Source organism: Phragmites australis, chromosome 21 (assembly GCF_958298935.1).
Source record: "Phragmites australis chromosome 21, lpPhrAust1.1, whole genome shotgun sequence".
Lineage (NCBI taxonomy): Eukaryota > Viridiplantae > Streptophyta > Magnoliopsida > Poales > Poaceae > Phragmites > Phragmites australis.
In genome coordinates this window covers 16,175,683-16,194,956 of record NC_084941.1, presented here as the reverse complement: position 1 = coordinate 16,194,956, position 19,274 = coordinate 16,175,683, and the positions used below count along the sequence as shown (strand labels likewise).

The 19,274-nt window shown below is 42.7% G+C and overlaps 1 protein-coding gene across 3 annotated transcripts; it reads right to left on the bottom strand.

Moving 5' to 3' along the window:
• Positions 1-1,920: 1,920 nt before the first annotated feature.
• On the bottom strand, positions 1,921-18,199 carry LOC133903324 (acetyl-CoA carboxylase 1-like). Of its 3 annotated transcripts, none has more exons than XM_062344644.1 (32): positions 17,793-18,199; positions 16,662-17,036; positions 16,345-16,551; positions 16,096-16,254; positions 15,870-15,962; positions 15,573-15,668; positions 15,208-15,381; positions 15,006-15,099; positions 14,740-14,927; positions 14,601-14,651; positions 14,392-14,431; positions 14,186-14,310; positions 13,987-14,103; positions 13,810-13,884; positions 13,655-13,711; positions 13,460-13,564; positions 13,292-13,378; positions 8,689-8,880; positions 8,330-8,518; positions 8,025-8,135; positions 7,824-7,913; positions 7,569-7,745; positions 7,398-7,475; positions 7,186-7,308; positions 6,826-7,095; positions 6,394-6,734; positions 6,027-6,264; positions 5,571-5,938; positions 5,262-5,472; positions 4,777-4,956; positions 2,535-4,688; positions 1,921-2,442 (listed from the first exon to the last, which is right to left on the bottom strand). In XM_062344644.1, exons 2-32 carry the CDS (start codon positions 17,007-17,009, stop codon positions 2,386-2,388), a joined length of 6,795 nt encoding a protein of 2,264 aa, XP_062200628.1. In that variant the 5' UTR covers positions 17,010-17,036; positions 17,793-18,199; the 3' UTR covers positions 1,921-2,385. The 3 variants fall into 3 exon arrangements, with proteins under 3 accessions (XP_062200628.1, XP_062200626.1, XP_062200627.1); XM_062344642.1 differs by having other exon boundaries at positions 17,781-18,198; XM_062344643.1 differs by lacking the exon at positions 17,793-18,199 and adding an exon at positions 17,121-17,712.
• Positions 18,200-19,274: the final 1,075 nt, after the last annotated feature.

Below are 19,274 nucleotides of genomic sequence, written 5' to 3'. Positions count from 1 at the left end.
AGAAATGCATTGGAGTTGTTTGAGCAAATATCTTGCTACTAGAACTGTGTAAGAGTTGTTTGTGCATGTTCATCATGATCATCATACTAGCATTTTGGATCTGGTCATGTTTAATCAGTCACTAAACATGTGAGCATGTTTAATTAGATTAAGGACAACATCACCATAGGGATTAGACACTAGTTGCATAGCAAATTAACAACTTTTGCAACTAGATAGCATGCTCAGAATCGGTTTATCATCACAACAAATTTAACAAAGTTGGCTCTCAGCTAATTTTAGGTATAATCACATAGAGATCATATTGTTTAACCACTAATTATCAAGCATCATACCATCATGACATCAACTAGCACAACATTAGCATCACGGAGAAAGATTAGACACTAGAATCATGCATCATATAGCAATTCAATGCAGATTAAGCTAATTTGTGGGGATTAGCATAGTGAATAGGGCCAGTTGGAGAGAGAGAGGAGGGAAATCTATAGAGAGCCAAGCTACAAGCGCCATGGTGACTAGAGTAGTAGAGGGTCAAGCCCACTGCCATCTCATGCTCACCAAGAGGCCAATGCGCAGCCACTAGTAGTGGCAGCTACCACAAGGCACAACAACAGTTGGGCCCTAATGCCAAACCCCACCCCAAGCCCAGGGAAGGAGTAGAAGTAGCCAAAGTAGAGGAATCTAACATCGGAGAAGATGAGGAGAAGCCAGCGTGATGATGATGCCATCGAGGACTACCATGACCGGTGAATGGACCGAGCTAGGGTTCAAACCCTAGCTCCCCAATTGGTCGATCCACGATGAAGAGAAGGAAAGAGAAGATGTCGGAGGAGCCAAAGCATGTTACCGCTAAAACATCTAGGTCCCTAATTTGTGTTGAAGTAATTAATAACAACTTGTATTTGTGGACTAACGTGTTTAATTGAGGAATGTGAAAGGTTACTCCCGGAGATGATGAAAGAGCTAGAAGAAGCATATATGGTTGACATATGAAAATGGCTAGCTCGAGTCAAAGGTATAAAATATGATATTTTCTTTTGCCAGTCAAATGGTGATTAAAAAAGAGAATGATCAGATTGTTAAGAATAGATGTCGTACTTGAGGTATCTATATATGCCACTTCGCTCAAACTTTCATTCATACTAAACAAAAGACTAGTTTAAGAGAGTGTATAAAACTTGGCCCTAGAAAAGATTAAGTGCTGAGTGTTTGGCGGTCTAACCGCCATGGGTGATGGTCTGACCATCACCTACGCAGAAAGGGCAAAATCTTTGGAAGATCTAGTGGAGTGACCGCCAGGGTGGTGGTCTGACTCTTGATAGTTGAAAAGTTCTGACGGTCTGACCACGAGAGCACACAGAGAGCAAAATCTCTCTGGAATGGCTTGCTACCTGATCGTGCGGGTCTCATAGTCTAACCACTAGAGTATGTGAAAGTCAAAATTAGCCGTTAGATTAGAGGGACTACCATGTGCACTGCAATCTGACCATCAAAGACTCAAATTCGTGAATTCCTCTAATGGCTATAATTTGATGTGCGGCCTATAAATAGTCCTCAAACCCTAGCTCCCCGATCAGCCAAGGCAGCCACGAGATGGAGGCATGACCGAGAGGAATAGGTCAAGGAGCCCGAGACACTAGAGTCGAACCCGTAGTGGAGAAGGTGATGGGATGGCCTGCAGCGAGGCCAAGGAGGCCATCGGGCGGAGGAGCCAAGAGGAGCGAGGAGGAAGGAAAAAAAGGGTAGAAGAAATCAAGCGTGGCCAAGGCACCTGCACCTTTGGGACCTGATTGGGCCAAGCTAGGGTTGGGCTAGATCAGGTCCATGCTTATTTGGGTTTTGGGCTGTTCTTGAGCCCATGTTCCTTTTGACCTAGTTTTCCTAGAATATCCCTATTCTGAAAATTAAGCAAACTGATTAACAATTTATTGAACCAATCTGATTTATTCATATTGTTTTTAACTCGCCAAAAATATCCAGAACCTCTACCACAGTAAGGAGCCGTTAAGAGCAACCAACGACTTTCAAAATTTTGTTTTCTAAATATGGTTACGAAGGCATTGTTGTATCTGTATGACATCGCCATGAGACAGGACACACACTTACAATTACAAGGTTAAAACAGCTAAATACATGACTAGAATAGAACTCGTCGATTCCGTGCCGGCCTGAGCTCGATCGCAGGTTGCAATCTTCACTCTGCTCTTGAAAGAACTCAAATCAAACATCTAGCAAAGCAGACGCATAATATAGGCTTGTTTGTGTATGGAATTGAGATGCCATCTCAGAGTGCTTATGTGCAAAAAAAAAAAAAAAATTCAAGTGCGCTTCTGTGTGGTATACCCAAGACATTATTCGGTTGGGATGCGAAAACGCCCTCGATCAATCAAGAAGCTGCCTGAGGCCATCAATGATCTGCTCCCTCTTGGAAGGATCCATCTGTACCAGAATTCAGGAATCAGCATATCAGGGACATAATCATATAAACAGAAAAAAAAGTCAAAACTGGGATAAGTTAGAAGAAAGATTACCTTGTTGAGGAGGAGCGAGAGGCCGTTCGGTAAGGCCTTCACATCTGAACTTTCGGCGAGATACGAGAACCATTGGGATACTCTTTTGGCCTTCAACTCCTCGAGATAGTTCTCATAGTTCTTGGGATCATCCTTCCAAGTGAAGAAAGATTCATCGTCGTTCCACTTTTCACCATCTCCTTCGGTTCCCTTGGACACCAGATACCATCTCTTGATGGACTCCAATGCGGATTTGTGGGACAGCTGCTCACCAGCAGCTTCTCTAACTTCCTTGGCAAGTGCATCCTCGGAAACCCTCCTTCGCAACCTCCTATAGAAGAAGGCCCGAGACTCCTGCCAATCAACAACCTTACCGATCACACCTTTAGCAGCCATTCTGGCAGAGGTGTCATGCAATTCTGCAAACCGCGTAGCAACCTGAGTATATATAGGCATTAGCTGCTTCATCCGAACAGTCATACTCCTCCGAACGGTGTCCATTTCTGAGATGCTAGCATTTTCTTTCTTCATTTCTTTCAGCCTAGCATTCAGGCCAATCAATTTTGGATCAAGCCTTAGCATGCAATCTTCCAGTTCCCTGAATTTGATCTCAACCAATCCTTCTGGTTCAAGGACATTCCCTTTTGCAGTCCTCTCGGCATACATCTCAATGTGCTCTGGATTGATCTTGCTGTCCACCACAACCCAGGCTCCTCCCCGTAGCTCTCCACCCATTGGGATATACACAAAAGCTGGCTGATTATATGTCCTCAGATTCTCTACAATTGTAGAACCAGCCTGAAGGATCCCTTCAAACAGATCCCTTTGCCCACCAGAGAAGCCTCTCCAGTTAGCAAGGATGAACAGTGGAAGCTCTTCACGGTTGAAATCCAGCAATGCCTGAGCTGTTTTGGTGGCAGAGTCTGGGAACCACACCTGTCCTGCTTGAGGGACTACACGCTCGGCAGAATCAAGCTGACCTGGATCAGCAGGGATGACTTGCATCACTGTCTGGGTTTCCACAGCTATGACACCGATAGGTATTCCACCAAGCTTTGCTCTTCCGGTAATAACAGTTTTTGCCCAACCTTCCAATGTTTCCACGAAGCTTTCTCTGTCAAACATGCCACCCAACCACTTGCCTTCACCGTCCTGAATGCCACAGATGGCTGCACGAGCATCACAAGCATTCTCGGGGAAATATGCTACAGGTCTATCTGGTGGGTCCAGTGGTTTCATAATAGGAAGAGGACCACCAACATAGGGAGGAACATAGCTGAGCCATTTCAGGATAGCAGAAACACCTTCAAGATCATCTGACACAGTCTGATGGACAACCCCATTTGTAGCCATGATTTTGGGGCCACCCAATTGCATATGAGAACTGTATACCTCCCGTCCCAGAAGCTTGTTCAGTGCAGAAAACCCGGTTAAAATAATTGGTTGATCAAGACGCTGTATACACCTCATACCTAAACGAGCCAGATATGCCCCAATGCCAACAGTTCGTCCAGTCACAAATGTCAGAGTAAAGGTCTCCTTATATGCCTTAGAATAGGCACTGGCAATCGCACCACTTCCATGTACATTCTCACAGCCAAGTCCATCCTCTTTTCCGACAATGGTATCAACCACCCATCTGGTTTCTCCATTTTCTAGTTTCAGCTCGTGAGCTATAACTGAAGAGCTTAGACATGAATAATCTTGTTCATTGAGGTAAATGTAGTGAAAACCACGTTCAGGGTTCTCATCATCAAACCACCCAACATGGAAGCATGCCTTTATTTCCTCTGCTACACCGAGCCTGGCACCAGCAGTTGCTGCCAGGTAGATAAGAGGAAGTTTCCTGTCACAAGCAAGATTGGTAACAGCATCGAAGAATGCATCTTCTCTCGGACCAAAGGACCCAACTTTAAATGTCACATCATTTGCAACAACTATAATCTCCCGGCCACTTGGGAATTCTGGTGTGGACAGCTTCATGCTCCAAGCAACAATGCCAATATCATTGACACCCGGAGGACGCACAACTGAAACCAATGGAGTACCCCATGATCCCACTGAATCAGCAAATATAAGCTCTGTCACTTCAGCATAGCGTTGATTATGCTCATTAGCTTCTGCAGCACCATAGTTACTTGATTTCCATGACCTCTTAAGCACTGTTTCAAATGCCTGCAATATTACTGATCTCAGTTGATCTGCTTAAGCGTGCATAACCAATATTAGGGGGCGGGGGAGCAAGGAGCTGCAAGCAACTCACCAATGGGAAATCATAGCAGTACGTAGTTTCATTTTTCCTAGCAGAGTAACGTTTGAGGTCAATAGCATCCAAAGGCTTGTACGGTTCATTCAATGCAACACCATGCAAAGGACCAGCTGTGGGTGTGGCAGAGTGGTAGATAAGCTGATGTGTACTAGAGTTCTCCACTTCTTGGTAAATCTGGGAGCAAAAAGAAATTGAGCATAAGGGCATTAAAGTGCAAATGATATTTAAAGCAAATGATATTTAAAAGTTCTCCCTAAAAATTAATGATAATAAATAAATAGCAGATGGAGCATTTGTTATTCACTAATCACATAAGTTTTTTTTTTTTTAAAAAAACATGTATGGTGGTCACTGAGGTTGTGATGGATGTTAACCTATACACATATCGTATGGTCTTTGCACAAGTTAGCGCTCTTTACAGTAGTTACTGGATTATTACTATGATTGCTGGTATAGTAGCAAATTGTCAAAGAACATACATCAACAGTGCAGGTGTGGCCAGTAACATTGGTAACAACAACTCTCCAAGCAACACTAGCTTTCCCATCACAATCCAACCAGAGCTTCACTTCCCACTGGCACACAGAAAGACGATGCATCCTGACCCCAACATGTTCATATATATTCAAAACCATATGCTTCAAAAGTGTGCATGCAGTTGCTTCGTCCTGATCAACTTCATCCATCATCCTAACATAGTGAAATAGCATGAAAGAAGTGAACATCTATAAGGAAATTCAAAATGACATATTCTTATCTGCATAAATAAACTAGGTGTATTGACTGACCTTGAAAATGGAATTAGATCAAGCAACTGTTGTTCTCTCAGTATGCACAGATACATGTGTGAGTGGCCAGATCTCACACTCTCACTATGAGCATGTAGCTCTATTTCTTCTAATGCTGCAATCAATGATCTGAGAATGCTGTTTGATGTGAACGATGATGAAGCTTGAGTGCAGCCTACTTCATTGTCAATACTTCCTGACAGAAACCCATTTGTTGCACTTGGTTGTCTGATTATGGTACGAAGGAACATCCTCTGGTCGTTTAATCTCTGATCTTTCTTGTTCTTGATAAGTGTGTAAATATGCCACTGACGATCACGTGATGGGGTGTATTTTACTTCATTGTAACCTTCCAAATTTACTTTGTCCTGTATTCACAGATAAATTGTTAAGAGGTATGGGTACAGTCGAAGATAAGATTAAAAGAATTTGAAAAGGATGAATATAGCTACATACCAGCTCAAGGAATGTGGACAGTGGAGGTTCCACATGGCGGAGCATTGGATCCTCCTCATAATAAAGCTTGTCAACAGACCATTGGAAGGAGTGGCGCATTGGCGGACGCCCTTCATCTCTTTGGATAATGCAGCTGACAACCTTAACACCAGCACCACTAAGATGTGATGTAATAGTATTATCCTTCAAAATCTTGGATAGTTTGTTGATCCTTTCTTGTGCTTGGTCCTCGTCACCACTACAAAGAGAATAAAAATGGAAGAGGTAACATAAGAAATCGCTGACATCTGATAATTGTTCATGGAATCACTCTCACAGATTTTCATTAAAACAAATAGCCACATAAGGATACGGAGAGTAAACAAACCTGTCTTGAAGAGTACCCATCTGATTGTTGATACCAGCCAAAGCAATATGCAGCATATTGCTTTGGTTAGAATTTACATGGTTACCATTAGAGACACTTCTAACACCTGCTCTGTATTGTGAAGTCTCCTTCAATGCAGCATCAATTGCAGTTGATAGAAACTGGAGAGACTTGATTACAATCATGACACCCCATCTCTTCTCAATGGGATTCTCTACTTGCTGCTTTAGAGGCGCATCTTGCCCATTTCTTTGCTCAAGATGCTCTTCAGAGAACTCCCATAGAGCAATTAGGCCAGACCTATGCCATTGCATCCGGATACTTCCCTTTACAAGATAAGGCTGTAAGATAATTTTGGGTTAGTTGACATAAATTTGGTTAACATTCAAGTTGTATCAAGACAAGTGAAGTAATGGACAAATAAGATGATACCTGATACAATCTACGTATATATGTCTCAACCACTCTCCGCTGAAGGGTAGGATCGCTGTGATCAAATAAAGCTACAAGAGCATCTTCAACTGCCAGTGGAGCACATACTAAATCTTCCATCCTCTCATTGATGGCCATCTTTCTCCTAGGTGTTGAAACCCGCTCTCCTTCCTCAGTAAACATCTCCAGCTCTGAAAGGCTTCTTGCTATACTTGTGCGGAGTTCACTCAATTTAGTGTGCTCGAGAAGTTGGCTTGCTTTAAGTGCCAGCTACGTGAATAACAATATAATATAATATTTCTAGACTATCACATGACCAAAATAAATAGAATTTAGATCTTTCAAACTTCTCAAGTTTACCTCAGAATATGATGTATGGTTCAAGGCAGAGAAGCGAATCAACTGGTCCCTGTAAGGAGATGGGTTTGGATATACCAATGCTTCCATAAGCCGCAGTATTAATTTATTTTTGTTTCTCACACCCTTCAAACAGAAATAAATTGTCAGCCAAAAACGCCCTTGGATATCAATATGTAGCAAAATAAAGAAAAAACACACTTTACAGACATTACCTGGTGGGAGAATACAATGTATACGACCTTTTCAAGGTCTTTTGCATGTTGAAGTCGTAGACGCTCTATAACATCAGACTGAAAATATAAAAACAGAAAACACAAAGATGGTTAGCACATTTTGGTGAGCAAATGAGCATTGAGCAACCCGTACCTTAAATACTCGATCACCTGAATGTTATCATTGAAGAGCTCTTCAACAGACAGATACTCCTCAAATAGAGACTTGACAACAACACGAGCATGGCTTTCTCTTCCACCCTCATATGACTTGATCAGGCTCATAAGAGGTTCCACAAGCCTCTCATTAGTAACCTTATCTTTCTCAGAACAGTAATCAAGATTTGCCTACAGTAGCACTTTTGTAAGGAAACAATATAAAATACCCAAACAGAAATCAATGCCAAATAACAGTCTCAAACTGACCTTAATAATCCCCTTCAGCAACTTTGCAGGGAAATCCTTGCTCTTGCGGAAGTCAGGATTTAAATCATACTCCTTGTACTTACCATCCAACTGAGTAGTACATGCAAACTAGTTAAGACATCTGATATGCACCCAGAATAAAAGAGAAGAAATAAACAAGATGGCAGTTGATCTAAAAAAAACTAGTAAACAACTAATCACCTCATTCCTAAGATCTTTCGGAAGCCGAGTTGCCAAAACAGACATAAGTTCTTGCCATTGTAGAAAAGGGAGCTCAGGGCTGTCTAGGCAGTTTAGCAAATCTTGTACAACCTGAAAAAGCAAGTATAGTCAAACAGATATTGATTAAATGTTACATAAAGACTAAATTATTTTCCAAGAAAATGGGATAGTGTGTGCCATAAACTATGAAGTTGAGTTGTCTTTGTAGATGAGGATAATGGCAGGGGAGAGAAACTGGAAAGAAAAAATGAATCAAAAACTATTTCTGAAAGTTAATGTCTTACTTCATTGGTATTATGTTCATATCCTGCAAGGATCATGTGTGCAGAATTCACACTTGTAGCAAATTTTTGATGAACTTTGCCAGAAACAGCAGTAGGAGGTCCTAGTTTTGGAAAGGTGCCATGAAATGGTTCAGCTCTCCTCACAGAAGAAGGGTCATCAAGGTCCAATCTTGCTATCAGGTCATTCGCCTGTAAAAGAAAACAGGCATTTAAGTTCGTTGTAAAATGAAGCAAGCATACTAATTGCATGTAAGTAAATGTACCCAGAATATGCACAGTGCTGTGTGTTGACAAAGAGAGAGAGAGAGAGAGAGAGAGATGTGCGAGCAGAGGGGGAGGGAGATGGAGAGGAATAAAACCTGCATGGCCTGACCCTCAGGCATGATGAAGTGAATGACACCAGAAGCAGGCAGTAACAGTGGCATGCACATCTTCATGACCTCCACCTCAGCATATGGTGTATCAGCATCCACATGAGAGCCATCCGCAACCAAGAACCGAAGAAGTTTGCAAGGTGTATCAGCCAACAACTTTGAAGGATCGTGTTCTTTCTGTAAAGTATCATAAGAGAAAAATATAAATTTTTGTATTTCCATACGATGTGAGAATATAGTTAAGAGCCGAAACAGTCCAAAATTACTTACTCCTTCCAGTCAAATTTGACATAGTGAGGATTTTTTAATAAAATCTTAGGCAACCAGGATATCTTTTGTCTTTGTAAAAATGAGGATACTAACAGCTGCTAACATTAGAGGTTTTGACACATGAAACCCTACAGTTATGGAAAATGCCAAGCAGAGAACTTGCAGAGGAAAGAAATCTACATTCAAGATACTACAAACAAGTAAATATAATTCAGGTGTACCCTGTATCATGTCTTCCTAACTTGTATTTCCTACACTCGATGTATGTAGTAGATATTCTTATCTCATCCTTCTGAGTGGATTGCTACTGAAAACGGAGAGAAGTCTGTAATCTTTATGACCTTTATATGATCGCAAGATTCACAAAAATTGGCCAGATCCAGTAACTTCAGTTATATCTGAGGTTGAAATGGATGAGGTGATGCCTGGAAACATTGATTGTGACCTTATGGCTAGCTCTCGAAAATCCAAATCGCTCTCCTCATAGAAAAAAGGATTAATTGCCAATTATAATAGTGAACACCGGATGGATTTTATGGGCCTGCTAGATGCAGGGAAGAATATCGTCGATGCAAGGCTCCTGACTCGTCTCTCTGGCGGTCAGGACTTCCAATGACACTACCATCCTCCGCAGGGCCAATCGGGAGGCATCCTCGTCGGAATTAATGTAGCTATCTTGGATGTCGAGCTTATTTATGATGGGGATTTCTTTGTCAGAATTCATCTTCGGAATAAAATCGACTCTTTCCAATGGAGCTTAGTTGCAGTGCACAGGCCAGCTAAAGACAACCTAAAGGCTAGCTTTTTGGAAGAGCTTATCAATACCTATCGAGATAACCCATACCCTATGTTGGTTGGTGGGGACTTCAATATCCCTCGGTTCCGAAGTGAGAAGAACAATAACATATTTCAACCCAGGTGGCATTTCCTATCCAACGTTCAACGCGGTCATTGATAGCTTGGATTTAAGGGAAATTGAGCTATCTTGGTTGGCAATTTACATGGGCAAACAACCTCCAAATCCCCACTTTTGAAAAACTCAACCGTGTGCTTATTGACTCCAACAGGCGCATAGGTGTGCCAAAGAGAGGTACCCATTGGTCATAGCTTGTGCACTAGACGGACGAAGGTGTCCGACCATGTTCCTATCCTTATTGACTCTAGTAACCTAATCGTAGAGGGAGGGAGCACAAACCCTTCAAATTTGAATTGGGATGGTTACACTGAGAGGATTTTGTCGAACGGGTGAAAGAAATTTGGAGCCATCCAGTAGCAGGTCGGAACTCCATGCGGAGATGGACAAAAAAATCAGATTGCTGAGACGACACCTGAGGGGCTGGGCAACAAACATTGTAGGAACGTATAAACAAAAAAAGAAAGAATTTCTAGAGATCATAGATAACCACGACCAAATTTCTGAATTACAGGGTTTATCAGATCCTGAGATAAACTTAAATAATAAGGCTAATGAAAACGTAGTCAAACTCCGGCATGAAGAGGAGCTAAAGTGGTATCAAAGGGCTAAGGTTAACCATGTCTTGCATGGTGATAACAATATGAAATACTTCCACATGATTGCAAATGGCAAACACATGAGAAGTCCTATCTTTTCCTTAGATCAGGAAGAAGGCAAAATAGAAGGTGACTCACAAATAAAGGAATACATTACAAAGTTCTACAAAAATCTTTTTGGTTCGCCGGGGATAAGTCACTTCTCGTTGCTCGAATTGCAGCGGGATGACATTCCTCGGGTTTCAGACCTTGAAAACAAACTCCTTAAGGCCTCGTTCATAGAAAAAGAAGTATGGAATGCAGTGTTCCAGATGAAAGACAACAAAGCACTCGAGCCAGAGGAATTTCCGGCAGTGTTCTACCAGACTTACTGAGATGTCTAGGATGTCATAAAAAATGACCTGATGATGCTATTTCAGGAGTTTCATGTAGGAACATTGCCAATCCATAGAATAAACTTCGGTATAATCACTCTACTACCTAAAATCAAGGCCATTTGCTTGCTATTCAAGACTTTTACAAAGGTAGCCACCAATCGCATAAATGGGGTAGCAGATCAGCTAATCCGACCCACTTAGACTGCGTTTATGTGAGGTAGAAATATCCTTGAGGGGGTCATAATACTGCATGAAATGATCCATGAATTGCATCGTAAAAAGATGAGTGGAGTTTTGCTACAATTAGACTTTGAAAAGGCGTACGATAAAGTCAAGTGGTCTTTCTTACTACAGTCGTTCAGAATGAAAGGTTTCTTACCAAAATGGTGTTCTTGGATACAACTTTCGTTTCGGAAGAAAGTGTAGCAGTCAAGGTCAATGATGACATCGGGAAATTTTTCCAAACAAAAAAAGACATACACCAAGGAGACCCTCTCTCTCCGATATTGTTTAACATAGTTGCTGATATGTTGGCGGTTCTTATCGGAAGAGCCAAGAGAGAGGGGCATATTGGCAGTTTAGTTCCACACCTCATGGATAATAGTTTATCTATCCTACAATATGCTGATGACACCATTCTTTTCTTGGACCACGACTTGGAAAAGACCAGGAACTTGATGACCTTGCTCTGTGCTTTCGATCAGTTATCTTGTCTGAAGATCAATTTCTACAAAAGCGAATTGTTCTGCTTCGACCAGGCCCAGAAAAATGCGACCTAGTATGCTGAGCTTTTCGGGTGTGCTATGGGGGAGTTACCCATGCGCTACTTGGGAATTCCAATTCACTACCGTAAGTTGAAGAACTCATATTGGTTTGGTGTCGTGGAACACTTTGAGAAAAGACTAAGTAGTTGGTTGAGCAAGTACCTGTCCTCAGGAGGACGGCTCGTTCTTCTCAACTCAGACCTCATCAATTTACCTACTTACATTATGTCCTTCCTTATCCCACAGGGGGTGCTAAATGACTTGACTACTACCGCTCCAGATTCTTCTGGCAAGGTCATAAAAAAAGTATCATCTAGCGAAGTGGAGTGTCATGTGCAAACCCAAAGACCGGGGTGGCTTAGGGATTAGAGACCTCGATGCTCACAACTTGGCCATGTTATGTAAATGGCTTTATAAATTAGAGACTGAAGATGGGACTTGGCAAGAATTATTGTGGAACAAATACCTAGGATCCAAACCTATGCCTCGGGTTACTTGGAAACCAGGTGACTCCAATTTTTGGACTGGGCTGATGAAGGTCAAGCATATCCTTTTCCGCTTTGGTTCCTTCACCATCAAAGTTGGTTCCCAAATCAAATTTTGGGAGGATCAATGGTTCGGAAATGCCTCACTCAGTGAGAAGTACCCTTGCCTGTATAATATTGTGCTAAACAAGGAGGACACGGTTGCCGTCGTGCTACACTCAAATCTACAAAATATCTCTTTCCGGAGGAGCCTTTTTGGTTTAAAATTGCTCGCTTGGAACAAGCTGATCCAACACCTTAGATATATTTCCTTATCTCAAGGGCGTGACGAGTTCCGGTGGAATCTCTCGCAAGATGGAATTTTCGGTGTAAACTCCTTATATCGCGCTCTAATACACCACAATGCGCCAATATTGAATAGGCAGTTATGAAAATTGAAGGTTCCACTAAAAATTAAAGTTTTTCTTTGGTACTTGCGCAAAGGAGTTCTTTTAACAAAGGATAACCTTTATAAAAGACAATGGCAAGGTAGCCAAAAGTGTTGCTTTTATCACAAGAATGAGACGATTAAGCACCTCTTTTTTTATTGTCGTTTTGCCCGATCAGCATAGCTCATAGTCCAAGTGGCATCTAATATTTACCCATCACGTAGCACAACTAATATGTTTGGTAATTGGCTCCGTGGTCTAAGTAAACAGTGGAAAGCCGATCTAATGGTGGTTGTGACCACCTTTTGTTGGTCTATATGGCTACGCAAAAATAATATTGTCTTTAATAAAAAGAAGTGTTCCTCTCCTTTGCAACTTATCTTCTCTTGTACGAGGTGGCTCCGTACATGGTCTATTCTGCAGTGACAGAAACGGCGACATTCAGTGGCTACGGCGTGTCCGCACTTGTAACGGGTGGTTAGGGTGATGTTTACCCATTTTGTGTGGCAGTCCAGACTTCGTATAGCCGATTCACCATCTTAGACCTACTTCGATGTGTTTCCCTTTCAGAGTCATGTGGTTTGTCCTGGTTTCTATATTTTTTTCCTTTTTAGCTATGTGCATCTTTGTTATGCAGAGACTGGAAGCACTCTCTTTTGCTGTTGTATGATCTTGATATAAAGCTTCCATTATCGAAAAGGAACTCTGTTTTAGTACAAACATGAAAGAGATAAGAACATAGCCATCTTTACCTGTAATAAGCATGTTCTACCATTGATGAGAAGGCGTGTACCAGCAGCCTCTGTCTCTGCATAAATTACATGACTGTTTCCATCCAACTGAAGAATTTACAATGAAAGATGGATCAGAACCTTTCCAAATAGAAAAAGAAAGGAGGCCATAGGGTGGGACATATTTACCTGCATTAAAAGTCCACCATCTCGCAGCGAATGTATCTCTGCTTCAATCTCTGATCCATTCATTCTTAATTTGTAGCTGCGAGGTCCACCTCTTACTGTCTCGATCTACAGTAAAGTTTAATCAATTTAACTTTGCTTAAAAAAATTGAGTGTTAGGCTACAAAAATGTAAAGAGAAAAAAATATAGATGAGTACCGTGTATTTGCTCCCCTCTATATTTAGAGTAACAGTCAAATTGACGAGCGAGATGTGCTGCAAAACAGAAAGGAGTTGCACAGTTACCAAGCTGTTTAAGTCAAATAGCAACAAGCATATCTGCAATAAGGACATATCAGCATATTGTATAATACCTTTGGTGGTATTTGACCTTTGCTGAGATAACCAACATAATCGGTAACAACGCTTGAGCTCCTGCTTGATGCTTCCTGTGAAATAGGAGATACAATATTTGATGTTAACAATGACATCTGACTTACAAGCTCACAACCAGGTAAGAAATCATAGCTTTGTAGTCAAACAGATTGTACATATAGAGCTCCTCCAACAACTGAGAGGTACCATGGGGGCCTCTCTGCTCTAACACGCATAGCTATTCTGCTGTCAAGCCAACCAGTATGGATCTTATTTTCTCGGTATTCTGCGGCCTGTACAAATGGAAAATTGAAAAATAAATTACACAAGGAGATGTCATCTAAATAAGATCATTTACTATAGGGGTCATCATACATTCAAGAGATCCACTGTGTAATCAACATTTGTGTGTATCTCTCCACGGATTTGGATCTCTTTCAGCCCAAGTATCATATTGGCTATGGCCAAAGATCTAGATTCCCCAAATGCAAAAACATGACCTGCAACAAAACAACACTGAAATTTACCAAAAGCATCGAGAGATACCAAGAACACACAGAAAATTATGTTGTGTTACTTACCAAACTGTGAATCAGAAAATTCATGAATTGCTCCTCCCGACTGAAAATTAAGAAAAGGGAAATAATATTTGGGTTAGTTTGTCATACCAAGATACATATTTTGCAAGAAAAATAATTGAAACAAAGAAACATAAATACTCAAGAGTAATAATTTGCAGGTGTGGTGATGTGTGATACAAAAGAACCATTTTGGATGGACATATACTTGCCTTAACAGAGAAATAGGCCCAAGCATTTGGTTTGCTTTTAAAGTTTAACTCCTGGCCAAAAGAAAACAAAATGCCAGTTAATATATGGGGTAAGCACAGCTGGTGGATTGCCAAAAAAACACAATCAAGGAAAACCAACCTCCAGTCTTCCACTTGTAGGCTTAAACCCATCATCTGGATCCTCACTAGTAACTCTGACTGCAACACAATGGCCCTTTGGCCTTACAGACTGTGCTTTATCCAAATCAAATTTAGTTGCAACAGCTGATATTTTCCTCCAAGCATGATAGCCACCCCCATGATTCATTCCATAGAAGCGCCTAATCTCTGTAAGAATCCATTTATTCATTAGAACTAAGGGAACAAGAAAATCTCATCAATCATCAAGTTCGAAAGTTGAAACACCTGGAATGTTATAGAGGGGTATGCCCATTCCTACTGCAACTTGGGCTGCTGGCAAGTTTATTTCAGCTATCCATTCGGTCACAGGGTGTTCTACCTGAAAGGAAGAAAGTCAAAAACTCAAATGCTAGAACCATAAAAGAATGCCACTGCAAGCCAAAAAAAAAAACCCTTACACTAGAAGTTTAGAACAGAGTCAACAGACCTGCAATCGTGGATTAAGCTCCAGGAAATAGTATTCGCCCGTTTCCATGCTGTACAGATATTCTACAGTAGCAGCACCGACATATCGCACACACTTAGCAAGCCGCCTTGCTGCCTGCTCAAGCTCTTTAACTGTCTCTGGGGGGGCAACTGTGATTGGCCCCTCCTCAATAATCTGTTGCAGAGGTAAATGTTGAAAAGTATTTCTTCGTAAGAATGCAAATATAGAAAAAAAATCTTGTATTGCACTAGTTCCAATGAAATTTATTCAAGAAAATTATAAAACTTTTACCGTGCTCTAAGATATGAGACCAATTCCAAGAACTCACAATGGAAAACAAAGCTTTAACAATTCTAAGAGCTAACCTTTTGGTGCCTTCTTTGAACACTACAATCTCGACTGTGCAGTGCTGCCACATTGCCATGTTTGTCACAGAGCAACTGAACCTCCAGATGTCGGCTCTACAAAGAAAGAACAAAATGAAAGCTTTCAGAAACAAATATAATCACACAGAAGCACTCAGGATACAGAGAATAATAAATGGTGTTTATCATCATTTCATATGCCTTACCCAACTAGCATATACATGGATAGAATTTTAAGCAACAAAGACAATGTCAAAGCAAACAAAAAAAAAGCGAAATCTTTGAATCAATTCTCACCTGAGATGCCACTTTCATAATAAATATAGGTGAGCCAGGGACTTCTCCTTGCACTTGCTTGAACAGTGCTCTCACCTCATCATCGTTATGTACCTACAAATCCATGCAGATGACATCAAAATTAGTGTTAATTAATCTATTTTTTTGCCTGAAAATTTAACTTCATGTTTTTTTTAATACTGGACATTTCCCTTTTTTCCAGAGTACAATTGAAAAGAAAACCAACCTTCCTTATTCCTTTACCACCACCACCCCATGATGCCTTGATCATGGCAGGATACCCAACCACCTGACAACTAGCCACTGCTTCCTCTGTAGTGGAAACGCAAGCATCCTTATATATCTCCTCGGGGATTGAATGGCAGTTTTCTGGTGGAACTTTCACCTACAGAACATTTGATTTGATTCTAAGTAAACACTAAACTAGTGGAGGAAAAATAGGAGCAAACCTATACAGAAATAAGAGAAGACATACATGTGATCCACTCCATGGAAGAGTTGGAACTCCTGCTGCTTGCGCAATAAGAGAAGAACCAATCTTATCGCCTAGTGCAGCCATTGCAGCTGATGGTGGTCCAAGAAAAATTATTCCTTTTTCATTCAGAGCATCTGGAAGTTCTGGGTTCTCAGATGCGTGACCCCAGCCAGGCCAAACGGCAGAGACACGAGTTCTCTCTGCTATCTGTGACAGGTGAATTCACAGTATCAGCTAACGAACTGTACAAAGTGAAAAGTATGATGAAACTAATCCACAAGTAGGTGAAAAGGACCAGGATGATGAATTGTGCTAACCTCCACGATAAGTTGTACATTTGCGTAGTTGTTATTATTTGTTCCGCCGGGAACTTCTATGAATTGGTCAGCGATTCTTATGTGCTCTGCGTTTATCTTCAAGTCCTCCGGAGTCGCCATAGCAACCAAAAGAATAGCCTTCTCAGTCCCAAAGGTCTCCAAAGCCCATGTGCGAATGCTGCGCATGAACTTGACCGCGGCCATCCCATTGTTGGCAACTAGCACACTGTGTATTGGTGATTCGCCACCAAGCGCTCTACAGAATTCATCAACCTCTGATGGAGAAGATGGATGCCTCAAATTAGGCATCCCGTTCAGTATGCCGTTCATTTGGTAGGGTTCCGCCATTATTTCACCCTTTGACCTTCAGACTTCCTGGTAAATGCAAAAGAAACAGATTATCACGGCATCGTTTCTGACAAGCCAAACACAAATACATGAACATCCATAAATCATTACCACAATACTATTACTGCTATTCATCATCAGACGTATTTGGCATGTGCATAGGCAACTGTTAGTTTCTGAAATACAGTCCGGGAATTATAGTAACCAAGGTGTCGCTATTTAACCCGATCAAATTCCACGGCAGCAAGCGGAATAAGAAGAGCAAGAACACAGTGAGATTTTTTTCTAGGCAAGTGAATAGGTTGACTACGTATGTGACCACAGAAAAGTCCAGGGTAGAGGTGAGTCCAAAATTGCAAGCATAGAGGTGAAAACAGACCAAGCAAACGGGACCCCAATCCCGGCACGCCAGAAAACAAAACAACAAAGCTTCCAAAACCAAACTGAGAAAAGAAAGACGCGGCCTTCGCTTGACAAATTCCGCTCGGCAGCAGGCAGGATCACCCCCGACCCACCCAAGTGGCGCGCCGGCGACCCGCTCGACGGAATGCCGAGACGAGCTCGAGGCGCGGCTAAGAAGAAGGAAACGATCTAGGACCAGCACAGCGGCACTAAGCGGGAACGACGCAACATCGCATTTTTGGAGATAGATTTGGGTGGGAATGGCCGCCGGCGCACGGACCGCTGCAGAATTCGAAGACGCGTGCAGGGCCGAGCTACCAGCAGAGGAACGGAACAGAGCAAAACAGAACCGAGAGAAAGAGAGCGTACTTCCGTCCGTACTTATAGAGGCGCCTGCCCGGCGCCCGTTCGACGGGACGTCCGCGGCCGGCGCCCGCCGCCGCCGCCGCCGTCGAGGAGGAGGACGACGAGACCCCGCGACCCGATCAAGATCGAAGCGGCGCCTTAAATGCGCGCCAAGAAGCTACAGCGTGTGCTCCCGTGGGGAAGAGAGAGAGAGAGACGGGGGTGGCGACAGGGCGAGGTGGTGGTGCGTCCCGGCCCGCGACGCGGCTGCTGCTGCGGCGGTCGCGCCCGCGCGCGCTTTTTGTAACTGCCCGCTGCCGTGGCCGCGGCAGTGCGGCCCCACGCGGCACGGCCGGGCCCAGGGGACCAGAGCAGCCGGGTAGAGAGAGAAGGCGGAAGGTGTGATGAGAGAGGAGAGAGAATTTGTGTTGGCATTTTGACTGGGCGATGGGAGGGAGGGGGGCATGGGGAGGATGGTTGGAGGTTGGATCAACTACCCAACCCCCAGCCCCAGCCTGCTTCATCACGACGACATTCTCGTGCTCTCTCTCTCACCCCATGTGAAACTCGAACAAGATCTTCTGGTTTTAAGGAGAACGTCACAGGGTACTCTGACTTTGAGCGATTCTCAGATATGCCATCTGAAACGGGAGGTCCCATCAAAAGCAATATGAAATTGCGCAGTACAACTTCTACTGTAATTTTTGCTACAGTTCACAATACGATACAATTTGTACCATTTGCACACTGCGGGTACGTTTGGATCACTTCTCACAATAGCCCCGCCAAAACATTGGCTCGCCCACACGCTTTGGTTGGCGATTGTGAACTGATTTTAGATTTTGCACACACATTCATGTATTGATGTATTCGGGTATTTACACATGTACAATAGTAGCTCAGCTGCTAACAGAATCCTATCTAGGTACAAGTGATGGACCAGGCAGTAGTTGGGCGAAGCGATTCTGAAGGACTATAGCGCCGTCCGACAATACCGCTAACCGAAAACAGCTTGCTAACACCCCCCTCCCTGATCCCCGCTGCGTTGGTGCCAATGCAGAGATTGGTTCAAAATTTGTTGAACGTTGACGTAGGAAGCCCTTTTGTCATAACATCCACGAGCTACTAGCTGGTAGGAACGTGTACAACACGAACATCGTTGAGTGCCACCTTCTCATGGATGAAGTGTATGTCAAGCTCAATATGTGTGTGTCTGATGATGATGAATCGGATTGGACGTCATGTAGACGGAGGACACGTTGTCGTAGTAGACTACAGTGGCCTTGTCCATAGGGAACTGCAGTTCATCAAGGAGCTGACAAAGCTAGATGCATTCAGCCATTGCATTTGCCATGGTGCGATATTTAGCTTCGGCACATGATCGAGAAACTGTGGCTTGACGCTTAGACAACCAGGAGACCAAGGAGGAGCTAAGGAAGATGCAATAAGCCAAAGTGGAACGTCGTGTATCCGGACAACCTACTCACTTTGCGTCTGAATACGCGGTGATGGACATGG